The sequence below is a fragment of the Sphaerodactylus townsendi genome, linkage group LG09 (assembly GCF_021028975.2).
Source record: "Sphaerodactylus townsendi isolate TG3544 linkage group LG09, MPM_Stown_v2.3, whole genome shotgun sequence".
Lineage (NCBI taxonomy): Eukaryota > Metazoa > Chordata > Lepidosauria > Squamata > Sphaerodactylidae > Sphaerodactylus > Sphaerodactylus townsendi.
Window position 1 is genome coordinate 41587181 of NC_059433.1, and position 12441 is coordinate 41599621.

General features: G+C 39.7%; 1 protein-coding gene across 4 annotated transcripts in view; it reads right to left on the reverse strand.

The window, feature by feature from the left end:
• ANKRD12 (ankyrin repeat domain 12) overlaps window positions 1-12441 on the reverse strand; it is a 55590-nt gene that overhangs the window by 19703 nt on the left and 23446 nt on the right. For 3 of the 4 annotated variants that reach the window (XM_048507461.1, XM_048507462.1, XM_048507460.1), the window contains 5 exons: window positions 9727-9795; window positions 5873-6019; window positions 3357-3557; window positions 2595-2737; window positions 1651-1798 (listed from right to left, as the gene is read on the reverse strand). In XM_048507461.1, coding sequence (XP_048363418.1) covers window positions 1651-1798; window positions 2595-2737; window positions 3357-3557; window positions 5873-6019; window positions 9727-9795 — 708 coding nt within the window. The remainder of the gene's footprint in view (window positions 1-1650; window positions 1799-2594; window positions 2738-3356; window positions 3558-5872; window positions 6020-9726; window positions 9796-12441) is intronic. The other variant, XM_048507464.1, reaches the window with a different exon arrangement.

Below are 12441 nucleotides of genomic sequence, written 5' to 3' on the forward strand. Positions count from 1 at the left end.
TTAGATAGCACAGGGTGCATCAGCTTGCCATTTTCTCCCAACACTGGGTATATTTGTAATTTTGCTAAGGAGTTTATAACTTAAATTCCATAAATGTGCCAAATATTGCAATTTCATATGCTAACTAAATTGTAAATGATGCATTTTAGGTTGTTAGAGCAGTAAAATTAGTCTAGGTTTGATAGAACAGGTAACGTCCCCTCACATTTCAATTTCCCACCCCAAAAACAGAGAAATACCCAGAGGCCCTTTCTGCACAGGCGGAATACAGCGTCCCAGGGACGGCAAAAACGAGTGCTCGCAACGCCCAGGTGACATGTAAACGCCCCTTTTGAACCTCGCTCCACAAGTGAGGTTTTTCAAAAGGGGTGCCTTCCAGCCGCTGCCGTGCGAATGGCAGCGGCTGGAAGGCGGCGTTTCCCTCCCACCTCCCTCCCACTCCCCCCTGGCCTCCATCTCCAGCGCCGTCGCTCTGACCAGGGGGCGTGTCCCCTGACCTTCACAGAACGATGGGAGCCAGCAGGAGAAGGTAAACCGGTTGGGGAAGGCGCAGCCTGTGCAAAGGCTGCGCCTTCCCCTGTGCTCCTACTGGGACCTTCTGTGTCAACGGTCCCGGAGGGGGAGCATTGGCATAATTTATGCCGATGCACCCCCACTCAGTGCCCGTTCGGAAAGGGCCAGAGTCTTTTTCCCCCTGTAGCTTCAAAATTTCTGGAAATGCCACATCTCTAGTCATGTCATCTAAGGGTGGAAAGAGGAGCAATAAGATCTATAGTGTATCAGAAACACATTGTCCCTTCCTTGAAACACTGGATCTGTCTTTAAAAGGAGCAGGACTAGAAGCGCTGGTTCCCTCTCCCATTGCCCACAGCCCGAGAGACGGCCAAGCTGCCTAGTATGAGTAGCCCCAGTACCTAGATTAAAATAAAGTTTTGTGCCTTTCAACTGAATCTTAATTTGTCCTATGAAGCTCAACAGAACAATGAAAACCAAACTAGCCTCATTTGTGTAGCCTTAGCCACAGTGCTTTTTCTTAGTTACTCTAGAAAAGTTGTCTTCAATCCATAATTTGGGACCTTCAGGTTGACTGCAGAGCCCCAACTTATAGGTTGTGAGCCTCTAGAGACAGGTTTTTTTAAAAAAAGGAACTGCTGCTGAAAAGAAGATTGCCAAGGTGAGATCACTTAGTGACACAGTGGATTCCTCCATGACTATGCCCCTTAGCAAGTTCCTCAGCATGATATCCCTCATGGAGTTCAACATGCATTCCCTCTCCCTGGCTCTCTAGAATTGCTGGTTACAGTCCTGACTGTGGAGCTGGCAGGATCTTGAGTCTGACTTTTTTACTTCCTGTTGTCAAGTGATACTGTTGTCACATAACTTTCTTTCATGTGCCTATAATTCAGTAGGTCCATGCTGCTACCTAGCAGTTAAAACCATATCCAAGTCTGGAAAGAATGAAGACCCTTGCTCTAAAGTGTGACAGGATATTTTAAACAGGCTCTTAACAATTGTGAGATTTATTTGTTTATCTAATTTAGGTATTCACATCCAGCTTTTTCCCTCAATGGAGACCCAAAACAGGTTACAACATTGTTCTTATTTAACTCTTTTTAGCTACATAAATGCAAACAAAAGTTGAGTTCTGACCTGAGCAACCATCTTCATCATCGGAAATAGAAACTTCCCTTTTCAATAACTGTTCCAATTCTTCTGTTTCTGCTAAATCAACTGGTCTCTCTCCTTGCTTATTTGCCTGAAATGGATTTCCACCATGTCGGAGCAACAGCTTCACAATCTGAAACAGTTATGTAAATTTACTTATATGCTGTTTTTGGCTCTACAAATACAATCACAGGGGGTGAGCAAATTGAAAGTTACATAGTAAATTTCTGCAGGCAGGGACTGGCCTATTTTTTTATCCCACTTTCATTCCTGAATACTAGTACTGTGTTCTAGCCGATTGTTGCCTTTGAGAATGATCACTATTTTGTCTTGTATACACTTAAGCTTTTCATAGTAAACTCAGACAGTACCATTTACATTTAATTGTTTTTTGATCTCACTGTTTGTATTTTTCCCTGTATAACTTCCAGTATATGATAAACTTCATGCAACTGATTAAAGGGATGCGAGTTCATAAAAGCTTATGTCTTAAACAAATCTGAATGGTGTTCATCCTATAAATCCATTGAAATGGTGCATTCCACCAATGCAAGGAGAATTCCATTAACAAAAGAGCTTCTTTAGTTTGTGGAACATTTCTGGCATTAGAAACATACCTAAAGAATGGACTGGTAGGATCTAATCCTTAACTCTTTAAGAGACCCAAAAATCCTTATGTATTTTGATGGCATTAAATAAATATGATAAGATATTAGTGCTAAAGACTACACCACTTACTCTGAAAAAGTCCCACATTTAACTGGAATAGCCCAAAATCAATTTGTGAATTATAGCTAATGAAAGTATAAAAATATGCAATATGAACAGATACAACTCTTGTAATGTAAGACTGTGAATACTGTTTGTGCTTAGCTGGCGTTGACTGCTAGCCTATTAATGAGTTGAGAGACTACAGGGAAAGTACATACTTTTCTATGTCCACTGCTTGCAGAATCATGGAGAGGTGTATCATCATCCAGTCCTTGAGTGTTCACATCTGCCCCTGCTGCTATCAAAAATTTAGCAACCTCATAATGACCAACATTGCATGCTTCATGGAGTGGTGTCCAACCTGTTATAAAGGAAATCAGACCTTAGGTTTTGTTTTAGTAACAGTACTGTAACCTGTGTCAAACTTTCTGTATTGTATAAACATAAATTGAACTACTAGGTTTTAAACTACTAGGTTTTATTATGATTTTTTAAATTTAAAAAGTATTAACCATTTAAAAACTTTACAAGGATAGCAGTTCACAGTTAACACTAATATTCACTCCATTTCCAGAGACTGAACCACAGTTTCAATCTTCAATTCACATGAAGCTATTTTTTGTGCCACACACTTTGGATTGCACTGTCAACCCTTAAGCAAAAATGGGGAGTCGGAGGCTTGACATGCCCCAGTTTTCTTCCCTGCTTTTTCCCTTCTTCTTCCCCAGTTCTCCTTCCATTATTGCAACCAAAGAGGAAGTGGGTTACAGCAGACTGGTCATGCAAGGGTGCTTAGGATGGTATTCAAGGACTCTGCTTGGAGGCCAGGAAAAGAGCAAAGAAGTAGATTAATACGTGTTTATAAACAAATGGGCTTTTAGATATGCCTGGTAAGCCAACCTGGGTTTTTCAACAAACTGCATTGTAAACAAGTGAGGACATCTGAATGAAGTCAGAACTGAACTACTTTGCGAACTTACCTGCAAAATCTTTAACATTCACATTTGCTCCTAGACCAATTAACTCTTTAACTTGCTTAATATCGCCTCTAATTGCTGCTGTGTGTAAGGGGGTTTCCCCACGTTCATTTCTCTTGTTAACTTTGTCTTTTTGTCGCGATGAAGAGCTTGGAGTTTTCTTTTGTGCTGACACTGTTTGTAAAGGATGATTTAGGTTGGGATCTACAAAATAAAATTTTACGTATGAAATATATTTTTGCCAGTGAACAAAACTCACTTCAGTAAAACATTTTAACTAATTAATTTTTTCTGAGGAAGAATTCAGATAATTCATTAACAAAGCACCCAAATGGTGAGACTTTCTTCCAATTAAGAAGCTTTGGAAGCTCAGTAACTGTCATGAAAAAAATGTTATGAAGAAAGCTTCAGATATCCAGGCTTTCATATGATTGTTTACAATAATCACACAGACAATATGATCTTTGAATCTATCCAGGGAGGTAAAAAAAAATCTGTCCAACAATGAATATAATCAGAACCAAACAGAATTACATTATTGAGAAAATAAATTATAGTCAAATTAGAAAACCAAGGTTGGCCATTTCACCCCATTTAACTGCCCCATTTAAGAAATGGAAGCCATTTAGATTCCAACCCACTGTTTTATTTTGCTTTTCTTTAAGATTTAAAAATCTTTCTTAATTTGTTTTGGTAATCCATTTACACTACTGAGGTGTCTTCACTTTTCTACAAAAATGGATGTTGCCAGATTTGGAAAGTTAATGACGTTTCATTTAGGATACAGAAATGACTGGATCAAAGCCCTCTTGCTAGATTTTCAGAGAATATTTGGGTATCTCGATCTGACTTATTTTCTTAACACAGTTCATAACAGTTTCAAAGATAGTTTGTGGAGAATATCACTATACACTTAAACATCACTAACTTGGTTAGCTCTTCTACTGTAGGTATCATTAAGTCATTATATGAAGAGGAACTTCTTACTATATACAGAACTAAAAGACCAATCCAGAGCAGTGGCCCCAGACTCAGCCCCAGGTGCAGTCTTGTACTGATAGGAGTGTCCACCTCACTGGTTCAAGTTTCAAATGAGCTGGCAGAGGGAACAGATATGCAGGTGCCTGGCATGTCCCAGCCCCATCGGTGCTGGACGCTGCACTGGAGTGGCAGGGGGTGTTCTGGAGGCGTTTCTGCGGATGCTGCTGGAAACAAAGCACCCTGGTCCTTAGACTTATGCCACTCAGTCCATTAAGTCCCAGAGAGGGCTACCTGGTGGCAGTTTTTTTATTCTCCCTCCTCATGTCAACAGAAAGCCCTCAGGAGGTGGCAGGGTGATGCCACAGCCACACCACTCCTGGCCACTCAGAGCTCTGGACTGGGCTGCCCATCAGTTTGTTATTGCCTTTCCCAGTTGTCTACACTATACCTCCAGCAAGCTGGCGGAGAGGGCAAGATGTGGTGTGGCAACTCTGCTGGTGGAGAGGGCATCCCACAGTTCCAGGCATCCCACAGTTCCGTGGTGATGAAACCAGGAAGTGTATGGCACTGCTGGCACGTAAATGGATGCTGGGGCGGAGGAAGGGGGTGGGGCTGAGATGTTCCTGGGGATGGAGTCAACTTTAGTTGGCTTCCACTTGGGCTTTGGAACTAGAAACTAGAAACTAGAAACTAGAAACACTGCAGTGCAGGCCTTGGAGTGATGCTGCCCAAAAGGGTGGTATGACTTCATTTCATGCTATGGAGGGCTTTTCAGATGGCTAAGCGATTTTTCTTTTTTGTTGCCTCCCCATACCATCTGAAAGCTCTCTGGAGGCAGTGCGGCTGTGACACTGCCCCTGGCTGCTGGAGCCCTGTGAATTGGGCTGCTCATCAGTTTACATGCAAATAGCTTAGTTTGTCTGACCTGGATTCCAATGAGAGATGGGGGAGTGAGCTTGCCTATCTCTAGTGGGAACTGACAAGGCTAGTGAAACCTGAAAGTGGTCTTAAGTACTAGAAATATGACCAGTATAACATGAAATATTATAATTTGTAAATGAGATGGCAGAAATTAAACAGGGAAATGAATTCGGATTAATATTATGTAGATTATCCATAGAAAATCATACTTGAAAGTAAATAAATCTATATATATTAGAAAGAAAGAATAGTGATACATGTATATATTGGTAGCAGTTGATGATGATAATGCAGGTTCTGGCAGTTCCACTGATTTTTTTAACCCTTACAGGTTAACAAATTTGAGACTAAAAAAGGGAAACAAAGAGGAAGACCAAGAGTCTTATGCCACATATAAAACCCAACCTGTAGGCTCCTGCATACTTAGTTTGCCTCAGAGCTCTGCAGCACTAATGAGAACATTTAACCTATTTGAAACCAGCTTCCCATTCTGCTGTTAACATTTTAAAAGAGAAAATGAGGCAACCCTGAGTCATACTAAGTTTTGCATTTTATGGATGGAAGGAGTCAAGTGACCCTCCTGTGCCCTTGGGTATGCATATAGTATGCAGAATTACCTGGACTGTTGTCTCTAGCAGTCATCTGCATAAGAAGGGCCATCTGTTTGCGTTCTGATAGTGGATAACCAAAGAGAATGCTAACAGGTGCTGTTTTCTTATTTCCAGCTTCTTTTTTCATTTTCTTTTTCTCTGGAACGTCCTTCTCTGGAAACAGAAGCACATTTGTAAGTACAGTGAAGCAATACCAATTATACACTCTCTCTCTCTCTATATATATATATATATATTTGTAAATTATATATGTGTAAATTATTCACAAAATACAGATATATTATTCGGTGTAACGTTTGGAATGCTCTCTAGAAAATCAGTATGTGTATTTCCACTTGAGCTGGAAAGGCAGGAAAAATCAAATATTGTCTAGAAAATATTTGACAAGCTTAACCCAATGTGATGTAGTAGTAAAAATGCTGAACTTCGATGCGAAAAAATTAGGTTGAGATCCCCAGTCAGTAATAAAGCTCAATATACAGCCTTGGGTAAACCACGTTGTGTTGGAGGCCAACCTACTTTACAGTGTTGTGGGAAAATATGCTACTCTTAGGACCAAATTAGATAAGATGGCAATTATATTTAGGTGACTACTTAATTATTACAAAGCAGAGTGGGGTACTTAATTACAGAGACAGGTGGGAAGAAATGCTGAACTCTTCCCTTCTCTATCTTTTCCCTAGTAACTAGTGGCACAGGGGAAGAGTTTAGCATCCCTCTTCATACCTGCTCTTAAGTGCTTCAAACTGCCCCACCATTCTTTACAACCATTCAGTGTGACCTGATTGTGATATTATGAGTTGCATGATGCAACTTTGATCTAAAAATATTGGAGGAATGGAAATTAATATAATTAAACTGCACAGAATACCTTTATAAGTAAGCAAAATTTGTACTATTTTCATATTCCTTGTATTTAGCAAGCATATATATTTTACGGAATCACTCATTTAAAGTAAACTTTAAGTATCTGCAAACACTTGTACATTCTTCATTGCTCACACTTTATTTTGGTGAAGGATTGCTGCTCAATGGTTGAACACATACTTTGAATGCCCAAGATTCTCTGGAATTTCTAGTTATCTCAGGTTCAAGGTATTAAGAAAGACGCTTTTTCTGTCCAAAACTGTGAAGAGCTGCTGTCAGTCAGAGAAGAAAAAGTTGAGCTAGATAGACCAATAGTCTGACTCAGTATAAGACAGTTTCACATATTTGTATTTTAATCGTGAGAGATATTCAAGATGATATATGAAAAAGAAAGTGTGCTTATGCATTTTCAGATTTCAAACAGTGATGTATCTTCTGGAGAAAAAGTTTTGACAACGTGTTAAGGTGCACAAGAGAAAATGTTCTGATTAAATATAATATTTTTTTCTGGAAGAAAGAGCCTGGAACCTGGTTGGTGTCATGAACAGCCAGTCAAAACAAGCTGATTGACAAGAATTAGCATTTTTACCAGTGAATTGTCCATCTGCAAGTTTTTGTCCCTGTCCTCTGAAGGGAAAAGCCTGAATTCTGAACTATATCAAAAATCCAGAGGCTATTAAACCCCCTGGACGGCTGTAAAAATGTAAAATCTATAATGAAGATACAACATCAACAATGTAAGCTGCTTCAGAAAAATCATCCTGAGTTTGCCACTACAAGAAGTTAATCTTGGTTGAAAAATGGAAGAGAACACACGTAATTTTGAGCTACAACCATGACTCTAAAGTCCTTTCATAAATCTAAGTCAGTAATTTTCAGACTGTGTAATTGTGAGCAAAAATACAATTTGTGTGCATGAGGTATGTGTGTGTTCAGTAGCAAAGCCTCTGTATTGTATGCAGAAGGTATCAGATTCAATGACAAAAAAGTTATATGAAACTCTGAAAGTCATTGTTAAAGTAGACAATATTTACTATGATAGACCAGTGTTCTCATTCAGCAAAACACATTTCAATTTGTCAATAGGACATGCATAGCAATTGCTGGTACAGACTCCTCAATGATTTCAGAGATAACAAAACTTTTATCCATACAAATTAACAGAAAGACTACTACTCTACTAACTTGTAACATGTAACATGATCAGGAGAACTGTTGGGGATGGGGAAGATCATGGGGCAGGGGCAAGTCTGTCCTTATCAAAAGCATTTCTCCAGCTTTTACTTGTACCTCTTGTAGTTACCAGCATGTCCCGTCCCCCCCCCATCTGTTTACACATCTGCCTCTGTGACTCACAGCTCACATTTGTGGAAAAAACTGAATGGTCATGATCAAGATCAGACTCTTCCCCCAACAAACATAATTTAATCTGTGTGGTTTTTGTACATGGAAAAGATTGACTTTAAGGAATCACTAATTAAATAGGTAATTACATTGTTTTATAAATACTTGCATTATAAACTAATTTAAAATAGTCAGATATTCATTTATCAGTTTTCAAAAAATGTAGAACATGAAATAAATAAATAAACAAACAAATCGTGGCACCTGGCTCCTCCTTGCTTGGATCTTAGGACATGAAACATCCTGAGAAGAGGGGGACAGAGAGCCTACTGCTCAGGCAGCACCCTCTCTAGAATGAGATGCACAGCAGCAGCTGAATCCGCCCTGCTTGGCTCTTAAGATTGTAAAGATATCTTGTCCCAGGAACAGGGACTAAAATGGTAACTTAGAAGTAGAGACTAGTATATCGAGAATTGGGCAAGGGTTAATGTATTTGTTTTAAGCCACTTTCAGGTCTTCACTATTCATAAATAAATAAATAGTTATCTACTACTCAGCTTTCTTTCCGTCTTAATTTTTGGATAAATGCCACCTAAAAAGCTTCTACAGATGAGGTTTTCCTTGGTACCATTAATCAACCAGCATTTGAGAAAAAATAGTTATGTTTGGGTGCTGTGTGGTTTCCGGGCTGTATGGCCGTGTTCTAGCAGCATTCTCTCCTGACGTTTCGCCTGCATCTGTGGCTGGCATCTTCAGAGGATCATAAGTAATCCACAGATGCAGGCGAAACGTCAGGAGAGAATGCTGCTAGAACACGGCCATACAGCCCGGAAACCACACAGCACCCAAGTGATTCCGGCCATGAAAGCCTTCGACAATAAATAGTTATGTTATTCTTGTCAAAGTATTGGCAGAGTATTCAGTTTGTTCTTGCCAGAGTATTCAGTTTGTTCTTTTGCTTATTCTGCTCGCAAGGACATCCCACTTAATGTTCAAAGAACAAATCTAGACTGCAGAACCCTCATGGACAAACAAACTAACTAACTAACCGGAAAGGGAGTCAAGGAGGAACCAATGAAATAACCTGGCCCCTACTTCTACCAGCGGTATTTCCACTTCAAGAAGTTCTACTGGTTTCAAAGCTGGTGTCTGCTAAGTTCCTCTTTGTTTCACTACCTTTCCCAGTGATATTGCTTTTGGTTAACAAGAGTCAAATCATCTCTAACATCAGTTTTTCAAAGATCTCAGGGGGTTATTTGGGGAAGAGAGAAAGTAAGAAAACATGGCATCCATGAATGCATTTATACTTCATTAGATCCAAGTCTCTGGAAATTATTTTTATAATTTATCACATTTGTAATGTTGCTTTATTCCTGTTTTACATGAAATTTTATTCACTATGAAATTTTAAAAAAATGTTTACTACATGGTAACTGCCACCTTTCACCACAGACATGAGTACATTTCACATGCCCTCTTTGCGGGACATTTAGGGTTCTCCGATGACAGGAAGCATACATTGTAGTTATATTACTATGGGTGCTGTTTGGACCCAGGTCACTGTCACAGAAAAGAACAAGTGAAAGGTAGTATAATGATGTTAATAGGAATAATTCAACTATAGTAAGTACACCTGATGATTAATTTACCTGAATATGTCCTGTAAGTAGGTATTAATCTCTCCCCCCAGCTTTCATTTGCATGTCCTGGATCTGAATCTACAGAATGAAGAAGACATGGGAGAAAAGCAGGTGGAGGAGAGCAAGAGAAACCAAGTGGGGCATACAAGATAGAAATACTGTAACACATAGGAGTTTAAAAACTGTTTCACAGCACCTTTATGTTAGCTTTTCAGAAATCCTTGAATAAGAATTCCTAATACTGTTAAGTAGTTAGTAATACACACTATGGGCAGATCAACTGACTTCAAATATAAAAATATTACATAAAATACATGGGCAGAATACACATCATCATACAACATCTCCTGCTTGGTGCTCTACATCAGAGCTGCTTCACATGAAAGCCATTATGTCAAAAAAGAGAAGGTTAGCCATAGCTAGACAAACATATCATGATAGTCTTCATTTGGGCCATGGACACTTCTACCGCATGTCCAGAGTCTTTTTCCTGTTCACCTGATTTTGCACAAAATCCATCAAAGATATTTTGCATGGGTTCAAATCCCCACTCTGCCATGAAGCTCAGTGGATTCGTTGGAGCTAGACTCCTCTCCACTGGGCACCTGCGCATCAATCTGCATTTCAAGGGGTGTGGGGGGATTTTTGCACCTAAAGCTAGCTGTAGAAATCTCCAAACCATAGCTCTGCCATCCTCAACCCATTGCCAGCATAAAAGATGCATATAATACCTCAGATCCTGCTCAACATTAAGATATCACAAAGTTCCTAAAGATCTCAGGTCTGCAGACTTTCCAAATGCCATCCAGGAGATGCGTATTTCCCAGGAAGGCACAAAAGCCCCAGAAAGGCCTGCAAACTGAAATAAGTTCCCCAAACTTCTTATATACTGCACTGATGTCTCCCTTGTAAGCAGACTTTATGCAGAACTGCATGCTGTGCTATCCAGCTACCACTGTCCACACAGGCTTGTATAGAAGACTGAGCAGACAGCAAACGGTGGGAATCACTATATAGTGTGAATACTTTTCTAGTGTTGCGTCCTAGTGGAAAGAAGCGAATATGGCTTAACTTGAAGGCTTAATACAGCTGAACAACTGTTAACCAGTACTTTCTTTGTTAGCCAGTGTCACAGAATCCTCATTTATAAATTTCTGTGTTATTTTTCTAATGTTCTACAAAGGTGCCGTGAGTTTTACAAAGTAATATATCTAGTCATTTAAACATATAATTATCAACTGCATCTGAAACAAGATACCTTTTCTAGGTACATTTTTCTACTCCCTACATTGACAGTTTAATATTCACACCAAAGAGAGTGTGAAAAGACAGGGACTTCCTTTTAAACCAAACTCTTCAAAAGTTATTTATAGGATCTTTGCTGCTCTAGAGGAGAGGTTTCTGTGATTCATACCATTGTGCAATATCATCTCTTTCCATAGTTTAACTAGTGCTCATCCCCTCCCCCCAATCACATGTTTTTGGCAAGCATGAAGACTTGCCACCTGTAAAGATGTTTGGCATACTGTACTGAGCCTAAATATTGACATAAAACTACAAAAAAATCACAAAGTACTTCTATGAAGCATCTAGTCCTGAGTCATTTCATACTCAAAGAAGAAAAACCAAACTAGCAGCATTATACAACATTTTTGATACATTAAATAAGCAATGTGGGGATAACCTTGGTGTAGCTTTAAAAATTCCCATACAACATAGGCAGCCCTTCTGCCCCAACACACATAATACTTCTTGCAACAGCCCTAAACTCAACATAGCTTCATATACCAGCTAAGCATGCAGCCCATCACAGCCTTCTTGAGCACTATGCCAGCCACCTATAGTTCCAATGCAAGTGCACACGTGGCATGGGCTATACCTCCTACCCTCATATGGGACAACCCTTGAAAGAGCATTTTGCACTAAAAGGAACAAACTGCACAGACACTGTATATGTAATATGCATCTAACACAACTCTACTCACAGCATTGCTCGGAGGTATGTTACCACAGAACAGAAACACTAAACAGGAGTCTTTACTCCTCTGAATAAGCAAGGGGAGGGGGCAGTGTCTCAAGTCTTAAGGTGCGACCAGCCCTGGATTAACCATTAAGCAAAATGAGCACACGCTTGGGGTCTCAAGAGAGACCCATAGAACTTTTCTCTCCTTAGCTCTGCTAAGTAATGAAGCAGATTTTTTTACTTCAGATAAATTTTAAGGATATGATCAAAGAATTTGTAATTTAAAAATGCAGGAGAAAACTTTTTGTAGTATAAATAAAGTTATAAGTACACAACAGTAAACATTATTTTGCATCTTTGATTTGTGTAAGTTAAATTCTATGCATCTTCAAGGCAAGAAAGCAATGGAATGATAGGTGTTTCGTTTCATACAAATAATATTTATTCATTAGAATATATATATTGATGGTTTACTATTTTTACTTTGAATTGCATGTACTGTATATGGTGGTTCCATAATCTTTTCAGTGCTTAGGCCCTCCAAAGGTCTTAAATCCAGCCCTGGGTGTGACTGTTCCAATGTTTTCCCTATGCCCTATTCCAGTGGTGGAGAACCTATGGCACGGGTGCCAGAGGTGGCACTCAGAGCCCTCTCTGTGGGCACGCAAGCACAAAGTTTGTCATGTGGAGCACAGGCACCAGGCCCGCCAGCCGAGTCCTCCCTGCTTGCTGAGGTTCACACACATCAAGTCCAGTGGCCC